The sequence below is a fragment of the Hemicordylus capensis genome, chromosome 5, assembly GCF_027244095.1.
Source record: "Hemicordylus capensis ecotype Gifberg chromosome 5, rHemCap1.1.pri, whole genome shotgun sequence".
Taxonomy (NCBI): Eukaryota; Metazoa; Chordata; class Lepidosauria; order Squamata; family Cordylidae; genus Hemicordylus; species Hemicordylus capensis.
In genome coordinates this window covers 136,857,622-136,876,536 of record NC_069661.1, presented here as the reverse complement: position 1 = coordinate 136,876,536, position 18,915 = coordinate 136,857,622, and the positions used below count along the sequence as shown (strand labels likewise).

General features: G+C 41.9%; 1 protein-coding gene across 12 annotated transcripts in view; it reads left to right on the top strand.

Annotated features, from left to right (window-relative positions):
- PCLO (piccolo presynaptic cytomatrix protein) overlaps positions 1 to 18,915 on the top strand; it is a 381,716-nt gene that overhangs the window by 204,234 nt on the left and 158,567 nt on the right. For all 12 annotated transcript variants that reach the window (XM_053252849.1, XM_053252847.1, XM_053252845.1 and 9 more), the window contains exons 4-5: positions 10,515 to 11,846; positions 13,851 to 18,912. In XM_053252849.1, coding sequence (XP_053108824.1) covers positions 10,515 to 11,846; positions 13,851 to 18,912 — 6,394 coding nt within the window. The remainder of the gene's footprint in view (positions 1 to 10,514; positions 11,847 to 13,850; positions 18,913 to 18,915) is intronic.

Here is an 18,915-nt window from a genome sequence, read left to right as displayed (position 1 = left end):
TCAGGGAACATGCTCTTAAAAGTCAAAACATAAGGTTTCTTCTAACATGATGTAAATGTAAAAAGAGGCTATGGTTGTATGAGCTACAGCTTCCAATTCAGCTCTGAAGCAAAGCTGGCCACTCTGGACAGCTTTGCTTCAGTTTGGTAGTCCCCAAAGCAAGCCAAATTGAAGGAAGGCTATCCAAAACAATTGCTTCAATTCGGAACAGAATTGGTGCTACAGAGATATTCTCCCACCCACCACCCACCCCTGTATTTAAACTGCAACTAAGTTACATTTTCCAACTGAATGGACAATAGGATGAATTTGCATGTATGGAGAATGCTGAGGAGGACAAGGGGAAGAATGAGAGTAGTTTGAGTGACATATCTAGCTGGCCAATGAGGGAATAACCTTGCTAGTCAGGGGCATTTCTATAATCAGACAAATATTTTATTTTATTTATCATATTTATACACCGCATGATATGTGTATTTCTAGGTGGTGCACACAATGTAAAACAAATATAAAACAGTAAAAACAAAACAATTTCACAGAATAAAAAGTTAAAACAATTTCATAGGATAAAAACAGTTTAAAATTAATTTCAGTTAAAAGCCTGAGAAAACAGGTGTGTCCTGGGGGTCTTTCTAAAAGTAATCAGAGATGGAGATGCTCTTTTTTTTTTTTTTTTTTGGACAGGGAGCATATTCCAAAGCGCTGGGGCAGCCACAGAGAAGGCCTGGTCCCGAGTTGACACCAAATGAACCGGTGCCAACCGTAAACAGACCTCCCCAGATGATCTTAAGAGGACAAAGGCAGCACCAGGGACACACTTTGGACCAGACCTTGGGGCCCAAGTCCGATCCTTCACTGAGTGGGGGGGGCCTCCAAGCATTGCCGCAGGGGCCTCCACCATAGCTCTCCTGCACACCTCACACCTGAAATGGCAGTGGGACATCTGCCATTTGCCTTGCCGATGGGGGCGGCTCCAAAATGACTGTGTGCCATGCCTCTCTAAGTGCCACCTGTGTGGGCTGCCTGACAGCACTTGTGTTGCTGGGGGGCAGGAGGCGGCAGGCAGGGTGGCCTCCAGTGGCGGTGGGGAGGCCATGCTGCCATCACCATCCATGCTGTGCAGTGCCAAACACACAGAAAGAGAAATGCTGCATGCGGCACGCCGCTTGGTCATCCTCGCCACCAGCCCCTGCAGCAGCCACTGTGTAAGCAAGGGGCACAGCAGCTACAAAACCCCATGGAACAAAAATACAGGAGGCAGGCTTACAGGGAGAAGCCCAGGCACTGCCTGGGCAGATTTCCCAGCAGGATCTTTAAGCATGTGGAGCTGGAGTGCCACAAGAGTGAGCGGGAAAGGCTGCTCCAGGCCGAAGAGGCAGAGCGGGGTTGCCTGAGAGGGCAGGAGACTGAGTGGCCACCTACTCTGATGGGAGCTTGAGTGGAGAAAATCTGTGCTCAGGGGCAGAGAGGGAAGAGCAGGCAGACTAAGGGTAAGAACTGGAGCTTGGGCTGCTCCTATTTGCTCTTCAGGCCCCACACAGTGTTTTGCGACACCTTCTCCACTCCAGCCTCGCTCTTCTTCACTTTCTCCCCAACCTTCCCATCTCTCTCTCTCCTTCCCTCCCTCTTCCCACCTGCTGCTCCTGCTCTTGTCGTCCACTCCTGCTGTCCCCTGTGTCTACAAAGGACATATTCAGCTACTGCTGCTGTTGCTGCTGAAAGGATCATCAGACCCTTGTTTCTGGAGCAACATATTAAATGAGCTACCCATCAGAAATTCATGCTGTTGACTTGTTTTAAATTCTAAATTCTTCTTTGCCATGCTGATCCTAAAAAAAAAAGTCATTCTTAATTTTATGTCCTGATACCTTATTGATCTTCTCCATGAACAACTGATAGATGTTTTATTACGACTTGAGGAAATTGCTGAAACTACAACTCCCAGAATACCATCACAAAAAGCTGCTCCAGTCTCTTGAGCCCTTGCAAAACAGGAGGAGGTGGCTGTGTTTTATAACATAGCCAATCACATATTATAAAAAGAGCACAGGAGCATGCCTCTGCTTTTCAGCTAGTCAGGGGAAACGTAATGGAAGGAGAGCATGCAGGATGTGTGCTGAGGTCGCAAACGTATTTGCTGTTACAGTGGGGTGGAATCAAGGAGCATTCTCTGGAGCTGTACATGGAAAGGAGTGTGCTTTTTGCATAGCTTTTCTTGTTTTAATTATTTCTGCCCATTCCTATCCTCCCGCTCCCTTGGTAAAGAAAGTCTGGGTGTGAAAATTTTGCCAGGGTCCTTCAGTGTCATTCTCAGAGGTTTTCCAAGAGTACCACTGTGCTAGAGTGGAAAGGCCCAGGAGCTTTCTCAAGGTTTTGTGGCAGGGGTGACCAACCTCAGGCTCTATAAGCAGAGGTGCTCTTAACCCTGGACTTTGGAGCCTCAACAACCCCTGGGGCCCCCCAAATCTTCTTTAGTCTGTTCTGGGTGGTGTGGTTTGTGCCCTCAATAACTTATGTGTTTTTAAAAAATGATGCTTAACTTACAGCAGGGGGCTCCAAAAGTCCAGGCTCCAAAATTGCCTAGGTGTACCTCTGGGTGGCACTCTGGGTGGTACCCTGGACCCAAGCCATTAAGGGCTTTATAGGTAAAAACTAGCACTAGTTTTTACCTAAACTATAGGTAAAAACTCTTTCGCTTGGAAAAATATCAAGGGATCATTGCAGTAGCAGTGGCTGACTGGCAACACCCATGGAGTGTACCCCATCAGGACAGGGAAGGCAGAGGAGGGAAGGCAGAGGAGGCAGGCTGGTGTGGTGGCACCATGGTAAAGAGTTGGACAGCAATGGTAAGGGGTTGGACATCACCACCTATTGCTGCAACTGCCCCGATGAGAGGGCTGTCCCTGATGATGGTTGTAATTCTGTTCTTACCTACCGCAGTTTTATATGTATTTTGTTTGTTTTTAACATAAAAGCCTCTCTGGTAGCTTATATTTGAAGTGTGGTATATAATTTAAAAATAAATAAATATCCAAATGTACATTAGAAAACTATTGTGTGTTTTTGATACGTGTGAAGTTTAAATTGTGTAAAGCATGAAAAGATGTGGTAACTTCTATCACATATCAATTATTTGAACAAGGAACAAGTTGAATAGTAATTACATATCCTACTTGCAGTGATAATGGCATGACTTTCCCTAGTTGAAAAAGTATATATTGCAGTGGGGAAAAATGAGTTCCATGATTTTTAGGGATGTGCTGATTTGGGCATTCGAATCACAGGAATATCCCTTTAAAATGAGGGCTCCTTTAAAGCAGAGAAAGGCAGGCCCATACTTGCTCCTCCTCCAATCGCCACCATTACTGCAATCCAAGCACTCCCTCCATGCCTGTGCAATATGCCCGTGCGGGGGGAGTGCTTGGATTGCAGTAATAGCATCCCAACTATCAATGGGAGTGGACAGCATGGAATATATTGAGGATTGGCATATTGCTATGATTAAACGTGTGCAAAGGAGCAAGTAGCTATTTGAAAGATGTGAATTAGGATAATAAATGATTGTTGAAACTTGGTGTAACAGCTGGAATAAATGATAATTGAAAATCGTTTTTCTTGCTTCCCAAATGAATGCAGCCCTAGCTTTAAGCATGATAGAAAATTGTGGCTACTAGTTCAAGGAAATAATCATGTGAATTGGAGGTCATATCCTGCCTTTTTAATTAACCTTGCCTGGCATGTTCATTTGTCACAGATTTACGTAAACACAAATTGTTTCAGTCAGTTCCTTGGAAGCCTGTTTGAAGGAATCTCGGAAGGGTAATGTCATGGCAACAGGAGGACACATTACCATGGGGCTATTAGATATGTGCCTAAATATGATAAAGCACACACCATGCAATGTGCATTTTACTACTTTTAATAGAGTTTTTCTTCATATAATTTATCATTTAGAACAAGAGGCAGCTTCTTATTCAGAGAATCTGAAGCATGAGGATTCTGAGATCCATATACCTGGTTTACATTCTCAACGTTCCTTCATATTTTTGATATCTTATTAACACTGATTGGCATCCTGACGAAAGCTGCACATGTGCAGCCAAAAAAACCATGCAGACAGTAATTAGCATCTTGTTTTTGAAGTGGAGGGGCTTGGGCATGGTGGGGGAATTTTAACCAATCTTCCTCACCACCAAAATTACTCTTTGCAGCACAACAGTATGTCAATTCATATAATGCCTGAAGTTGTGAACCTGCTTTTATTTGGAGTGCAAAATTAAGCAGTGATTTGAGCAAAACGTTTATAAACCCTAAAATACAACACTTTCCAATTGAGTCAATTTGCAAGTGCAAGATAAATCAAATGCTTACATGTGTGTGTGAAATAATTTGGTGTTGAAAATTTGGTAGCCATAGAGAGAGGTATGGCCAACTTGTAGTATGCATATGCTTTAGTGTTTTGCAAACAGGAGTGCGGGAGGTGAGGGTTATCCTTGTTACAAGTGTTATCCTTGTAACACTTCTATTCTAACATTCATCCAAGATCATTGCCTGGGTAACACTCACTCATCCACTGTTATACAATGCTAAAAGCTCTGTATGCTAAATACTGAATTCATTTATTCTATAATAGCTTGTCCTACACTGATTTAACAGCAAAGAGGTTATTTATTATTTTGATTAAAGCTATACTAGGGAAAAAACATAATCAGCCTATACTGCAGTATCAATATGGTTCAAAATGAACCTCTACAGCTGCAGCATGTGGACTGGCAAGTATGTGCTACATAGTGCCTTAGTGTTCATTGTGTGCATTTAATATTATTAGTACAAATATTTATATACCACTTTTTAACACACACACACACACACACACACACACACACACACACACACACACTTCTCAGAGTAATATGAATAAGATGATTCTTATCATACCACTACTGTAAAAGGTATGATAAGATTATTCCTTGTTCCAAAAAAGTTCACCATGTAAACATTTAGGCAAAAGAGGTACCAGCAATAGTCACTGGAGAGATGCAATGCTGGACTGAACAGGAGCAGTTGCTCTTCCCATGCTAAGGTCAGACACTGCTCTTTGCCCAGTTAGCAGGAATAGTATGTATGTAGAGACCCAATGTATGTAGAGACCCATAGAGACCCATGTCAACAGAGATGACCCATGTCAATAGAGACCCATGTATGTAGAGAAAAAGGGCTAAAACTGTAGAGTGTAACTTTAACAAGTCACACTAACATTAACAAAACAGAAACATTCCTAAATGGCAAAATGAGAACAGTGATATACAAGGAACAAGTTTCAGAAAATAGTTTTCCTTGATAAACTAGAGAGTATGAAAGTCACGTATCAAAATCAACTAGCCAGCAGCCACAGGGCTACATTGCTAACGTTCATTCATAATAACCTCTTATTATGCCACTCCTCTCAGGATTCCTCCTGCTTCCTTCTATTTCTCAGTGTGATGGAAACTAGGGACCAGGGATGCTAAGATGGGAAGGGATTAATATCACATATTGACGAGAAATAATCAAATTCTGACTGCCATTACAGTTGACTGCCAACTGTAATTCGTAACACCAGTGTTACATCCAAGGCAATATAACATCTTTTGGCAAATTCCTAAAGGAACAGGAAGCATTATCATCTAAGAACCACTGAAACAATATGATGTCCATTTCCTGGGTCCTGACAAATATGCGTTGGCAGGCAAACTGAAAAGATAGCCCAAGGGAGAAACTTGTATGCAGGGCATGAGGTTAACTGAGGAAAAGACAAGGCTAAAGCTGAGGCATATGACTTTACGGTACAAAATTTTATTTTACAGAGAACCATTCTGACAGGGAACCAAGAGCCTAAAGGCTGGTGACATAATAAGGTTTATAGGGGCTTTGCTTTATTTTATTATACTGTACTTCAAATGTGCACACCATTCTAAAAACTTGATAAGTGTCAGGGCACTTATCAGAAACCTGCACATTTCAGAAAAGTAATTTGCATTTGCTTCTTCACTGGAAAAAAAATTGGTATAGAAAACTGGACAGCCAAGGCCAACCTAAGTAGAACTGTAGACACATACCTTTCACAAGTACTTTTACTGAAAAGGAAATACAAAAAAGGAGAGTGGTGCTTAGTAATAAGATCTATGCAACTGTGTTCCAGTTTCTAGGATTACCCAATATAGGTCTTCTGATTTATACTTGAGTAACAGACAATGAGGAACTGCACACAATCGGTGTGAAGTGCCATAGGGGGTTCTGTTCTCAGATGATCAAACGGCAGCCCTGGGAGGCCGAATCGGCCACCCACACGACTGCCGGATCCCTGGGGGCTGCAGGGATCAGGAGCCGCGCAACCCCGGAAGTTCCAGGATGCCCTGCATCCTGGAGAGACACCCCCCCCAGGTTAGCAGAGCACTCACTCCACTAACCTCGGCTAAGGGGAGGGCTACTTTGGCGGGCTAGCTGCCAGAGAACCACCGGGCTTGCCCTCTGGTTCTCACAATGGGGAAAAATCGGGCTGGGCTTCTTTAGCCCGGTTTTCCCCCATTGTAAGAATAATGATGGGGGGAAAGTATAGAATAATGATGGGGGGAAAGCCTCAATGCCTCTATGCAGGTGTTTAGCCTATCAGTTTGGGAAGGTAACTTTGTTTTCCAGTTTAACAACACTGACTGCGTTAGGATCAGGGGTGTAACCATCATTGGACAAGGGGGGACAAATATCCCTGGGCTGCTGGGGTCCAGGGGGATGCCATATTACCCCTTGCCCTCACCCCTGGCACCCTCTTACCCTTCTCCCACACTCAGCCACTGAACAAAGCACTTGCCAGCTGGGAAATTCTTGCATGGCCCCTCACCCACTCCCAGTGGCAAGTGCTTTGTTCACCAGCTGGGTGTTCGAAAGAAAGCATCCAGCCAGTGAACAAAGTACTCACAGCTGAGAAAGATGGATGTGGCCTTTTGGTTCCTTCCGGCCAGCAAGTGCTTTGTTTATCAGTTGCGTGTTTTCCTTCTCTCCCTCCCTCCCTCTAAGCAAAGGAGAGGGAAAAGGCTCAGCCAGTGAACAAATTGCCAGCCAGCCAGGAAGGACTGAAGCATTTCACGTGTTGATGTGCATCTGTGTTGATGTGCATCTGGCACAAGGGGCATGGCTGGGTCCAACAGCGGTAGAGAGCACCAGCAGCAGCTTGTCCGTGGGTTGCCACCAAGCCCGCTATACTGCTGATTAGAATGCTACTACAGAAATGGTTGGAGGGACAGGAAGGACACATGATAGGCTTTAGAAATGTATCTGTGATTGGTGGGTTTTGTTTATTTTACATATGCAATTTGGAAGACTAGCAAGTTGTGTAGGGTGTCATCTATGGATGACTGGGAATACACCTAATGTTAGGTAGTTAAAGGTTGCCTCAGATTTTTGAACAGAAAGCAGATTGGGTTTCTTTCCCAAATTGTGGTTAGAGTGTGATTACCAGGTTTGGTTTAATTTCACCAATTCATATAAGTCAGAACATGTGAAATGATAATATAGAAAGTCCCTTTGTCAACCATATAAACCCCTCTATTCAAGCTAACAGTTTTGGTGGAGCCTATAAGGGGCGTGCATATGCAGGCAGTCATTAGATATGTATATTTGGGTTGACAATGTTTAATTGATTTAATTGGTAGATTAAACTGCTACAGTTCTTCTATAACAGTAAGGGGGGAAATTAATCAGTGGAGCTGAGATTGAACGGTATCCTTGTTGATCTTTTGAAGTCATTTGACCCTAGCTGGTAATGGGAAAGAAAATAAACAAATATGGCCTATCCTAGCTAGTAATGAGCTGACTATAATCCAGTTTTGCCAAAGCATTTCTCACAGAGTGAAAGGAAGGGGATATATTTGTTAGGGAAGCCCCAAGAAGCTACAAAAAATATTTGAGGGGAGCGTGTGGGATGGGTAGCTTAATATAAGGATGAGGGAGAACAAATTGAAGCTGAATCCAAGCAAGACGGAGGTGCTCATTGTGGGGGCTCAGAATCTTAGGGGTGAGTTAGATCTTCCTGTACTGGATGGGGTTACACTCCCCCCAAAAGAGCAGGTGTGCAGCTTGGGAGTACTCCTGGACCCAAGCCTCAACCTGGTATCTCAGGTGGAGGCCATGGCCAGGAGTGCTTTCTCTCAGCTTCGGCTGATTTGACAGCTGCACCCATTCTTTGAAGAGGATTACCTCAAAACAGTGGTGCATCAGCTGGTAACCTCCCAGCTTGACTACTGCAATGTGCTCTACGTGGGGCTGCCTTTGTACATAGTCCGGAAACTTCAGTTAGTTCAGAATGCAGCAGCCAGATTGGTCTTTGGGGCAACCCGGAGAGACCATATTATGCCTGTTTTGAAACTGTTACACTGGCTGCCAATATGTTTCGGGGCAAAATACAAAGTGCTGGTTATTACCTTTAAAGCCCTGAACGGCTTAGGTCCAAGTTATCTAAGAGAGCACCTTCTTCTACATGATCCCAACCGCACATTAAGGTCATCTAAGGAGGTCTGTTTCCAGTTGCCACCAGTTCATCTGGTGGCGATGCAGAGGTGGGCCGTATCTGTAGCTGCTCCTGGGCTGTGGAATGCACTCCCGGAAGAAATCTGTAATTTGAGATCATTGCTGTCCTTCAGGAAATCTGTTTGGCCTGGCCTTCCAGGGTTTTAAATGATTGACGTTTTAAACTGTTTTAAATTGTTGCCCTGATTTCCAGGGTTTTTAGCTGTTTAATTGGTTTTATTGTGTTTTAATAGTTTGATTTTAATTGTTAATTTGTTTTTTAATAATAATAATAATAATAATAATAATAATAATAATAATAATTTGATTTCTATACCGCCCTTCCAAAAATGGTTCAGGGTGGTTTACACAGAGAAATAATAAATAAATAAGATGGCTCCCTGTCCCCAAAGGGCTCACATTCTAAAAAGAAACACAAGATAGACACCAGCAACAGTCACTGGAGGTACTGTGCTGGGGGTGGATAGGGCCAGTTACTCTCCCCCTGCTAAATAAAGTGAATCACCACGGTAAAAGGTGCCTCTTTGCCCAGTTAGCAGGGGATAGTTTTTATCATGCTGTAAACCGCCCTGAACCACTTTGGAAGGGCAGCATACAAATCAAATCAAATCAAATCAAATCAAATCAAATCAAATCAATCAATAAATAACACAACCCCTTTCCCTCTTTCTTTTAACTAGAAAAACCAGCAGCAGCAGTGCTTCAGGTATTGCTGTTCTTCCTGGAGATAGGCTCCTGCTGACTGCCCCCAGATGCACAGACAGGAGACCCTTGTTATGTATTTGCGGTTTCATGTATTTGGTGGGTCTTAGAGACCCAGCTCCTTTATCCGCAGAATAAAATTTAGACATTTTTTGCCTATCTGCAGTTCCTGAGTGGCTGGAAATGCCTTCAGATGTCATTTCTGGCCACTATTTTGAAGAACAGAGCCATTTTGTGGCTCTTTTTTTTAAAAAAAAAATCAAAATTAAAAATAAAAAGATTTGAGGGGCATTCCTGGAGACTTGGAGGACTATGTTTTTCTGCCCCTCCCTACTTTTTTTAGTATTTTTAAAAGCCCAAGTAACTTAACCCCCCGCCACACACACACCAATTCCCATTGATTCAAGGTTCCATTATTCACGCTTTCCATATTCACGCTAATTGGCAGGAATGGACCTCCCATGAATTGTTCTTACAGGCCACCTGTAATTACAACACAGCATTCCAGGGAAATGTGCCTACAAGGGGCAACTCTTTTGTTCATGGAATGACACTGCATTCCATCATGAATGAGCATCATTCCCTGATCGATTCTGAGAGAGAAAATGTGGCCACAGGAACCAGTCACTGGGAAAACAACAGTGCTTGAAGTGTGACTGCTGCAGCAGCAATTTGTTCCAGTTAAAAGAAAAAACATTTATTAAAGTAAGCCACCTTTCCCATGTCTCCTCTCCCTAAATTATTAGCTGTAGATTCATGGTGTACCCACAACAGCTGTTTCCCCCAGCTAGTGATGACATTTAAAAAACACCAAAAGAAATTCTAGCAAATTATTTTGGATCACCATAAGTCCTAACAGAGTAATGACATTTTAATATTGTAAGTTATTTCACAGTGCTTTCAATATCCTTGCAAAAATGCCTATACTGAGATTTTGATAATATGCTAGTATATCTACATTTATTCAATTAATCAGTTTCAATCCAGATATGATATCAATTACAACTTTTTACAGAAGATATTCCTAATATTTGCTAGTAAAAAGATGGCCATGATACTGTGGGCAATTTTCCCATTGATTAACAAGGTGTATATATGTTTAATGTCACATCCAAAGAAATTACAAATATTATAAGGTCAAGATACTATTTGTAACCATAAGTGTAATGGGGTGATTTTAAAATAAACTTTGGTAATTTTTAATATAAAATAAACAATTTAGTAATTTATTGTGATTTGTTATATTATAGATACAAGAATGGCTGTGTTTAAACTGCCAGACACAAAGAGCTCTGTCAGGACAACTTGGAGATATGGACAAAATTATACCTCCTATATGCTCAAAATCATCAACCAAGCCATCAACTGTTCCTCAAAGCCACCCTAAACCTGCTGAGTCACCTCACCAACAGAAGACTTCAGCTGAACCTGCTCAGATGCTGGAAAAACAGAAAGGAGGTCCAGAAGTTCAGAAGCAAGATCCAAAACTTCAGCAAAGAAGATTGGCAAAGACAATTTCTGCTGAAAAAATCCAAGAGGGTGTTCAAAAGGAAGATTCAAATGCTAAACAAGAAAAACTCGCAAAAATATCATCAGCTGATAAAATAAGTGCAAACATAGATGATTCAAAAGTTCAAAAAATAAAATTGGCAAAAATACCCTCTAATTATCAAATTATGATAGAAGAGACAAAATTGACCACTAAGCCATCTGCTGATAAGATCTCAGAAGACATGAAGAAGGAAGAGACAACGGAAGTGACAAAAATATTACCATCTGATAACATTCAGAAAGAAGATCCAAAGCTTCAGCAGGTGAAATTGACCAAAACACTATCACTTGAGCAAATTAAAAAAGAAGCTCAGCATATGAAAATGGCCAAGACAGCTGATCAAATTCGAAAGGAAGATCCAAAGCTTCAGCAAGTTAAATTGGCCAAGACTTTGTCTGCTGATCAAATTCGGAAGGAGGATCCAAAAACCATGCAAGTGAAATTGACAAAAATGCCATCTGCTGATAAGATCCTACAGGAAGTTCAAACTGAAGACTCAAAACTTCCAGAATTTTTTTTGACAAAAATACCCTTAGCCAGTGAAATTAAGAGAGTAAATATAAATTTTCAGCAGGCAAAACTAGCCAAAATGCCATCAGCTGATCAAATTTTGAAGGAGGACTCAAAACTACAACAGTCAAAACTCATGAAGACCCCTTCTGCTGATCAGCTTCAAAAGGATGATCTGAAACTTCAGCAAGGAGAACTCTTACAGACACCTGTGATGGATACAGTTTCTTTTAAGACAAGTACCGATCAGACTCAATTGGCAAAAACACTGGAGGATGACCCCAGATTTCCACTCTCACACGAGATACCTCATTTGCCTGAGGCCAACATAGGTACAGCAGAAGAGAAACTAAAAGCCAAAGTGCATTCAGGAACAAAAGGAGAAATTAAAAAAGAGGATTCAACAGCCAGGATTCCAGAAACCTTATCCAAAGATCAAAAATTCCCAAAAGAAGAAATCTCAGTTCCATCAATACCATTGCCGAAGCCTGATCATGTAGAAGCCCTAAAAGAAAAACCAGTAAGTGTTTTAATTTCCCCCTTTTCCACTGTAACATAGGGAGGGATCCTAGAAACAATAGGTTTAAAGTGAACCATTACTGAAAGATACAAAACATGCTTAACTCTGTAAACTCAGTTTGTAGTTGTTTGGTTTCTGCACTTATCTGCATCAATTTCCGCACTTATTTTGAGAACGATTGTTCTCTGTAAATATTTAAACAAGTTAGGATAAAGGAATGGCAGCTGTACAGCTAAACAATGTACAATTCTGTTTAACACCTATATCATCTGGAACTGTCCATTGACTAAGATTTTATAGACTGGTGGTTTATAAAATTCAATATACCTTTGATATAGCTCTGTAGAACTGAATAGAACTAGCTGAACCCACCCAGAGCATCTGTGAGCTAGGACTTTGTTGCTCTCCTTGCCCTCGCCACAGTCCCTGCTTTATTGCTCAGTGTCAGCCACCAACTCTCAGCTTTCCCCTTCCCGCTGCTCACTTGCTCACTCACCTCTCCCAGCCGCTCACTCGCTCACTTGCCCCCTCCCCACCACTTGCTCACTCACTCACCCCCTCCCCACTGCTCACTCACTTGCTTGTGCGCTTGCTCACCCCTTCCAGCCACTCCCTCACACTCACTCACCTCCTTACTCATTCACTTTCCACCGCTCACTCACTCACCCCCTCCCTGCCCACTCACTCACTCACTCCTCTTTCCAATCTGCATATGGAACCCCCATTGCCCAATCACCACGGTGCTTCTGCTCTGTTACCTCCGATTGGTAAAGCACTGTGTGGGTGGGGCTTGCCACATGCATACTTAGCATATTATATTTATAGATAATTTCATTTTAAAATGCTGTGGGTTGGACCATATATCATATCTATGAATAAGCTTTGCTTAGAATTCATCCTCCCCCCCCAGTATTGACAGCTTAATTCAAATAATAATAATGTACTAGGCTCCCCAGTTGCCAAGTTAAAATCCTCAAAAGAAATTTGACTGCAATAAATATTACTTTTCCCATATTACTTTTTCAAAATTTCAGACTTAAGTGTGTCTATCTCATTGTTGTGAGCCGCCCCGAGCAGTAGTGCACTGGAGGGGCGGGGTATAAATATTTTAAATAAATAAATAATACTTAATAGCACAATAGAATTGAGAAGTGATGGTTTTATTTTGTTTATTAGCACTTTTTATTAGGAATGAACTTTGATAGTTCAGTTTCCCGTCATCACCACCAATTTTATTAAAAGTTATTTCAAAACATGTTTTTTTTTTAAAATTATGTTACAATCAGATACATTGCATTTATTTAAAGTACTGTCAGCTGATAAAGATTAGAACCACCCAGTCTTCAGGGGAAGCACTGGTTGTGGCCGGGGGGGCAGGATCCCAGAACCAGCACAAAGCACAGAAGGAGACATTGCACATTGTTCCAAAAATCAGTAAGGGACTGAAGGAGGTATATGAGCTGAACTCTTTGGAATTGCTTCCTTTATTTCCAGGAATAATTCCTAGAGGGGAGGGAAAAGAGTAAGAGGATTATGCATTATGTGTTATCCATTGACCACTCAGACAAATTTGTTAAATACAAAGGGCTGTAGTATTCTGGGTAGTTACTACAACACCATGATATTGTGATCTACTTCACGGAAACTAGCAGACTTTGTACTCTTGAGTGACTTTAGTATGAAAGTAAAAGCCACATCTTCTGCAAATAGAAGATCAAAGAGATAATGACTCAATAATTATATATGTATATATATATATATATATATATATATATATATATATATATATATATATTGGCCAACATCCTGGCTAAAGCTGTGTACATGCAACAAAAGATGCATGTCCACAGCAGTAGTTTTCTTGCTTCTAAAGCATAGGTGTCCATGCATAGGGTATAATTTTATCATAGACATCATAGATATGAACATTGTTCTTGGTAGATAATATTTAACAACCTTGAGATAAAGAGTCTTAATATATGTGTGTGTGCATATATATTTTAGGAGAAAGAAGATGACAAATCAGAAACATCAAGCTCACAGCAGCAAAAAAGTCCTCAAGGCCTAAGTGACACGGGATATTCATCTGATGGGATCTCAAGTTCACTTGGTGAAATTCCCAGTTTTATCCCAAGTGATGAAAAGGATATGCTTAAAGAACCTTGTAAAAAAGAAAGCCTTTCAGAAGAAAGTAGTCCAACCAGTCCTTCTGATCTTGCAAAACTGGAAAGCACTGTCTTGTCAATTTTGGAAGCTCAGGCAAGTACTCTTGCTGAAGAGAAGCCAGGGAAGATCAAAATCCTTTATGGTGTTCATAGTGAGCAGACAAAGGATCCAGATAAAACAAAGCCTCTTCCTATCACACCAGAATCTGACAGTTCTGATGAAGAACATTTGGCAAAAGCAAATTTTCAAAGAAAAAATGGAGGAACTTCCACTGAAGGTGATAAACAAAGTGTACTATCTTCTTGGAAGGGGTGCAAGCAAAAGACAGAGGCAGCAGAAGATGCATCAACAAGAAGACAACGCTATGACTCTGTGGAAGATAGCAGTGAGAGTGAGAATTCGCCTGTCCCACAGAGAAAAAGACGGACTAGTGTTGGTTCTTCAAGCAGTGATGAATATAAACCAGAAGACAGTCCAGGCTCTGGTGATGATGAAGACTTCATTCGAAAACAGATAATGGAGATGAGTGCTGATGAAGATGCTTCAGGTTCTGAAGACGATGAATTTATCAGGAATCAGCTGAAAGAAATCAGTGCAAATGAAAGTCAGAGGAAGGAAGAAGTGAAGATTAAAAAAGGATTATCTGGAAAACATAAGAGAATGACTCGCAAAGGTAGCACTGGATATGAAGAGGATGCTGGCAGGCGCCATTCCTGGCATGATGATGATGATGAGACCTTTGATGAAAGTCCAGAATCAAAATACAGGGAAACAAAAAGTCAAGACAGTGAAGAAATCTCCATAACTGGAGGAGGTGGCCTTCGCCGTTTCAAAACAATAGAACTGAACAGCACAATTACAAATAAATATTCTGAGGAATCTGAACAACCAAAGCGAAGTCTATATTTTGATGAAGAGCCAGAGTTAGAGATGGAAAGTCTTACAGATTCACCAGAGGATAGGTCAAGGGGAGAAGGATCATCTAGTTTGCATGCCTCCAGTTTTACTCCAGGTACATCTCCTACATCAGTGTCATCGCTTGATGAAGACAGTGACAGTAGTCCCAGTCACAAAAAAATGGGAGGTGAAAGCAAGCAGCAGCGTAAAGCCAGACATAGGACACATGGCCCTCTTCTCCCAACTATTGAAGATTCTTCTGAAGAAGAGGAGCTTAGAGAGGAAGAAGAGCTACTAAAAGAGCAAGAGAAACAACGTGAATTAGAGCAGCAACAAAGGAAAAGCAGTAGCAAAAAATCAAAGAAGGACAAGGATGAGCTCAGAGCCCAAAGAAGGAGAGAACGGCCAAAGACACCACCAAGTAATCTTTCTCCGATTGAGGATGCTTCTCCAACAGAGGAATTGCGTCAGGCAGCAGAAATGGAAGAGCTACATCGTTCTTCCTGTTCTGAATACTCACCAAGTATTGAGTCAGATCCTGAAGCCTTTGAAATCAGTCCAGAAAAAATAATAGAAGTGCAGAAGGTTTATAAATTGCCTATGGCTGTCTCTTTATATTCTCCTACAGAAGAGCATCCTGTAGGGTTTGTCAGAGAAGAGAGTGGCCAAAAGACTTTTAAAAGTGCTGAACGTGTATATAAAGAAGTGCTGCAAACATCCCACAAAACCAAGCCATTTCCAGAAACCAATGAAAAAGATGAAGGGTTTGAAAAAGAGCCTTTATATGGTGGCATGTTGATAGAGGACTATATATATGAATCTTTAGTAGAAGGTGCCTACAGTGGGACTATTGAGGCTAACCTTATGACAGTACAAGCTGTGAGTGATGAATTTAGCCAACCGAAAGACAAAGAGAAAATATCAAAGCCTTCAGACCAGACATGTGGAGAACCTATGCAAAAATCTACAGATTTACAAAAAGACTATTACAGAATAGAGCCTTTGGACTCCATTATGCCTCAAGAAGATATTGTATCTAGCTCTTACATCATGCCAGAAAGTCATGAGATAATTGTTTTAGATAGTGTGGCACCATGTTCCAGTGATGAAAAACAGCTATTAGATGCAGATGCCGCTTATGAGGAGCTTATGAAGCGACAACAAATGCAGTTGACCCCGGGTTCCAGTCCTACCCAACCATCTCCAGAATTAATTACTGTCTCGGACACAAGGACAAGTACATCTGGCAAGGCCATAGACAGCACATCGCTAATATCAAGTACTGCTTCATCAGCTTCAGACATACTATCAGTAAGCTCTGTAGTGCTTTCTATTCCAGATGTTAAAATTACTCAGCACTTTACAACTGAAGAAATAGAGGATGAGTATCTCACAGATTATGCCCGGGAGATTGAAGAAATAATTTCCCATGAGACATCCATATTGGCATATTCGGAGGCCTCAGAAAGTGTAGCATCAATTTTACCATCAGATACATCTTCCCTTACATCATCCACATCTTCAGTTTACACCCCTGGTAGCTCTTCACCTGTGGCTGGACCGGACAGCATGACTTCAGGCTACATAGAAACAGTGGATGCTATTAGCAAGTTATCAGATTCTGAAGGGACCAGTACAGTGTCTCAGGTTCCTATAAGTTACACAAAAGAGTATTCTGAATATGTTGTGTTACCCCCTGAAGAGGCACTTGCAGCCAAAGATGTAACACATGTGGATCAGGTTGTGGTTTCTCTGCCTGAAACAGAGTTCCTTGTATCAACACCTGTAGAAAAAATATCCAAGCCCCTTGGATCTGTCTCATCTTCCTTGGAAACCTTTTCGCCAGAAGAAGCAGCTAGAAAGGGTATGGCAAAGTTTGATGTTGCAAAGGGACTTCATGAAAATGAGCAGAAAAGAGCTCCTGATAACACAACAAAGAGCACTTTAACAGATGCTGAGCAGAAAATTGCATGTACAGCTCCAGTTATAGAACAAGCACTAGTAACAACCTCTGTTACTTCTACTGTGTCTGTGTTGCCATCTGCAGTTTCTTCAGTTCCCACTATTACATCTAAAACATTCTCATTTTTCAGAAGCTCTTATTTAGATTCTCCTGCTCAGCCATCTCCCCCTCCTGCTGCTCAGCCATCTCCCCATCCTCCTATTCAGCCATCTCCCCCCCCTCCTCCTCCTCCCCCACCACTGCCCCCACCTATTCTGCCTAAGCCATCTATTTATCCTAAAAAGAAGCCATTGGCTAAGGCTCCAGTGATGACAACTCCTGCCCTTGCACCATCTGCCAGCAGTGTCAACATAGTAGATACAACACCTGACATAAAAAGTAGTGGGCTGCCTGTCACAAAAGTATCAATACCTCCTCCTGTCCCTCCCAAGCCATCTTCAATTCCAGCAGGACTTGTGTTCACTCATAGACCTGCTGAAGTAATAAAGCCTCCAATTGCTCCCAAACCAGCAGTTCCTCAATTACCAGCTATTGTTCAGAAACCAGCAGAAATCCAGTCAAAACCAATAGGGTTGTCTTTAACCAGTAGTATGACTTTGAACTTGGTTTCCCCAGCTGAATATAAGCTGATGTCCCCTACATCACCATTATCTCCACATTCTAACAAATCTTCCCCAAGACTGTCCAAGCCCTCTCAGGAAACCTATGTTGTTATAACATTGCCCTCTGAGCCTGGAACTCCAACAGAGTCTATTACCAGCCGGGCAATTACCAGTTGGTCTTCAGAATCACCCCCTAAAGAATGGACTCCACAGAGTGTGCCATCATTATTCACTCCATCTATGGGTGCTCTGCAAATTCAATGCACAAGTGATCAAGCAAAGTATGTTCCAGGTGCATTGCAACCAGTTTCTGCTGCTCCTGTTGCTGCACGGTCAGTTTTTGAGATAGTCCCTAGTTCAGCAACACAGTTAATAACAACAGAGGTTGCCAGAACTACAGTGTCTTTGGTTAAAAGTGCTGGTTTAGGTAGTGTTTCCATAACTATGCCCCCAGAACCAGCACATATAGTAGAACCACCCAGATATAGAGAAAATGGAAGATTCCATCTCTTTGGTGATGTAATTGATCTTCGCACATTAACTAAAATAGACATTGAAAGGACAGACAGCTGTATGGACCTATCTGCTGCTCCTATGGATGTGAGAAGGCAGATTATGCCAAGTGACACATCTGGGCGGCTAGTAAGCACTGTTCAACCATCTATCATAAATCTCAGCACTACATCAACAGCAGAGCCCTTTTTAGCTCCAGTCACTGAAACAATTACAATAGTTACCTGCACAGCTACTTTAAGTTATAGCACAAATACAGACAGTCTTGTGGATCTGGGGCATGCAATGACAACTCCATTGCAGCTAACAACATCAAAACACTTTGAGCTTGGACCTAGAATAACAAGTAGTCAGGTACCCTCTGCTGGCAGAGATGAAGTGCCAATAAATCTGTCTCTGGGTACTCCAGCACATGCAGTTACATGGGCCACTACAAAGCCTGTTACTGTACCTCCTCTGAGTGTAACTAATGGTTGGACTGATGCTGCCCATGAACCAATAGAGAGTGGGGTAGTTGACCTCACTACCACAAAATCCCACAGAACCATGGTGACAGTGGATGAAACAACCCTGGGAATTGTTACGACTGTAATAGAAGATGATGAAAAACCTGTGGATCTGACTGCAGGGAGAAGGGCCGTTTGTTGTGATGTGATTTACAAGTTTCCATTTGGCAGGAGCTGTACAGCTCAGGCACCTGCAACAACATTACCTGAAGATCGTTTTGGTTATAGAGACGATCACTATCAGTATGACCGTTCGGGGCCCTATGTTTATAGAGGAGTCGGGGGTATGAAACCTTCTATGTCAGATACCAATTTATCAGAAGCTGGACTTTTTCTGTACAAAAGCAAGAATACCTTTGACTACCAAGTTGGGCCAACCGACGTAGCAGTAGACTTAACTTCCAGCAGAGAAACGACAGGTC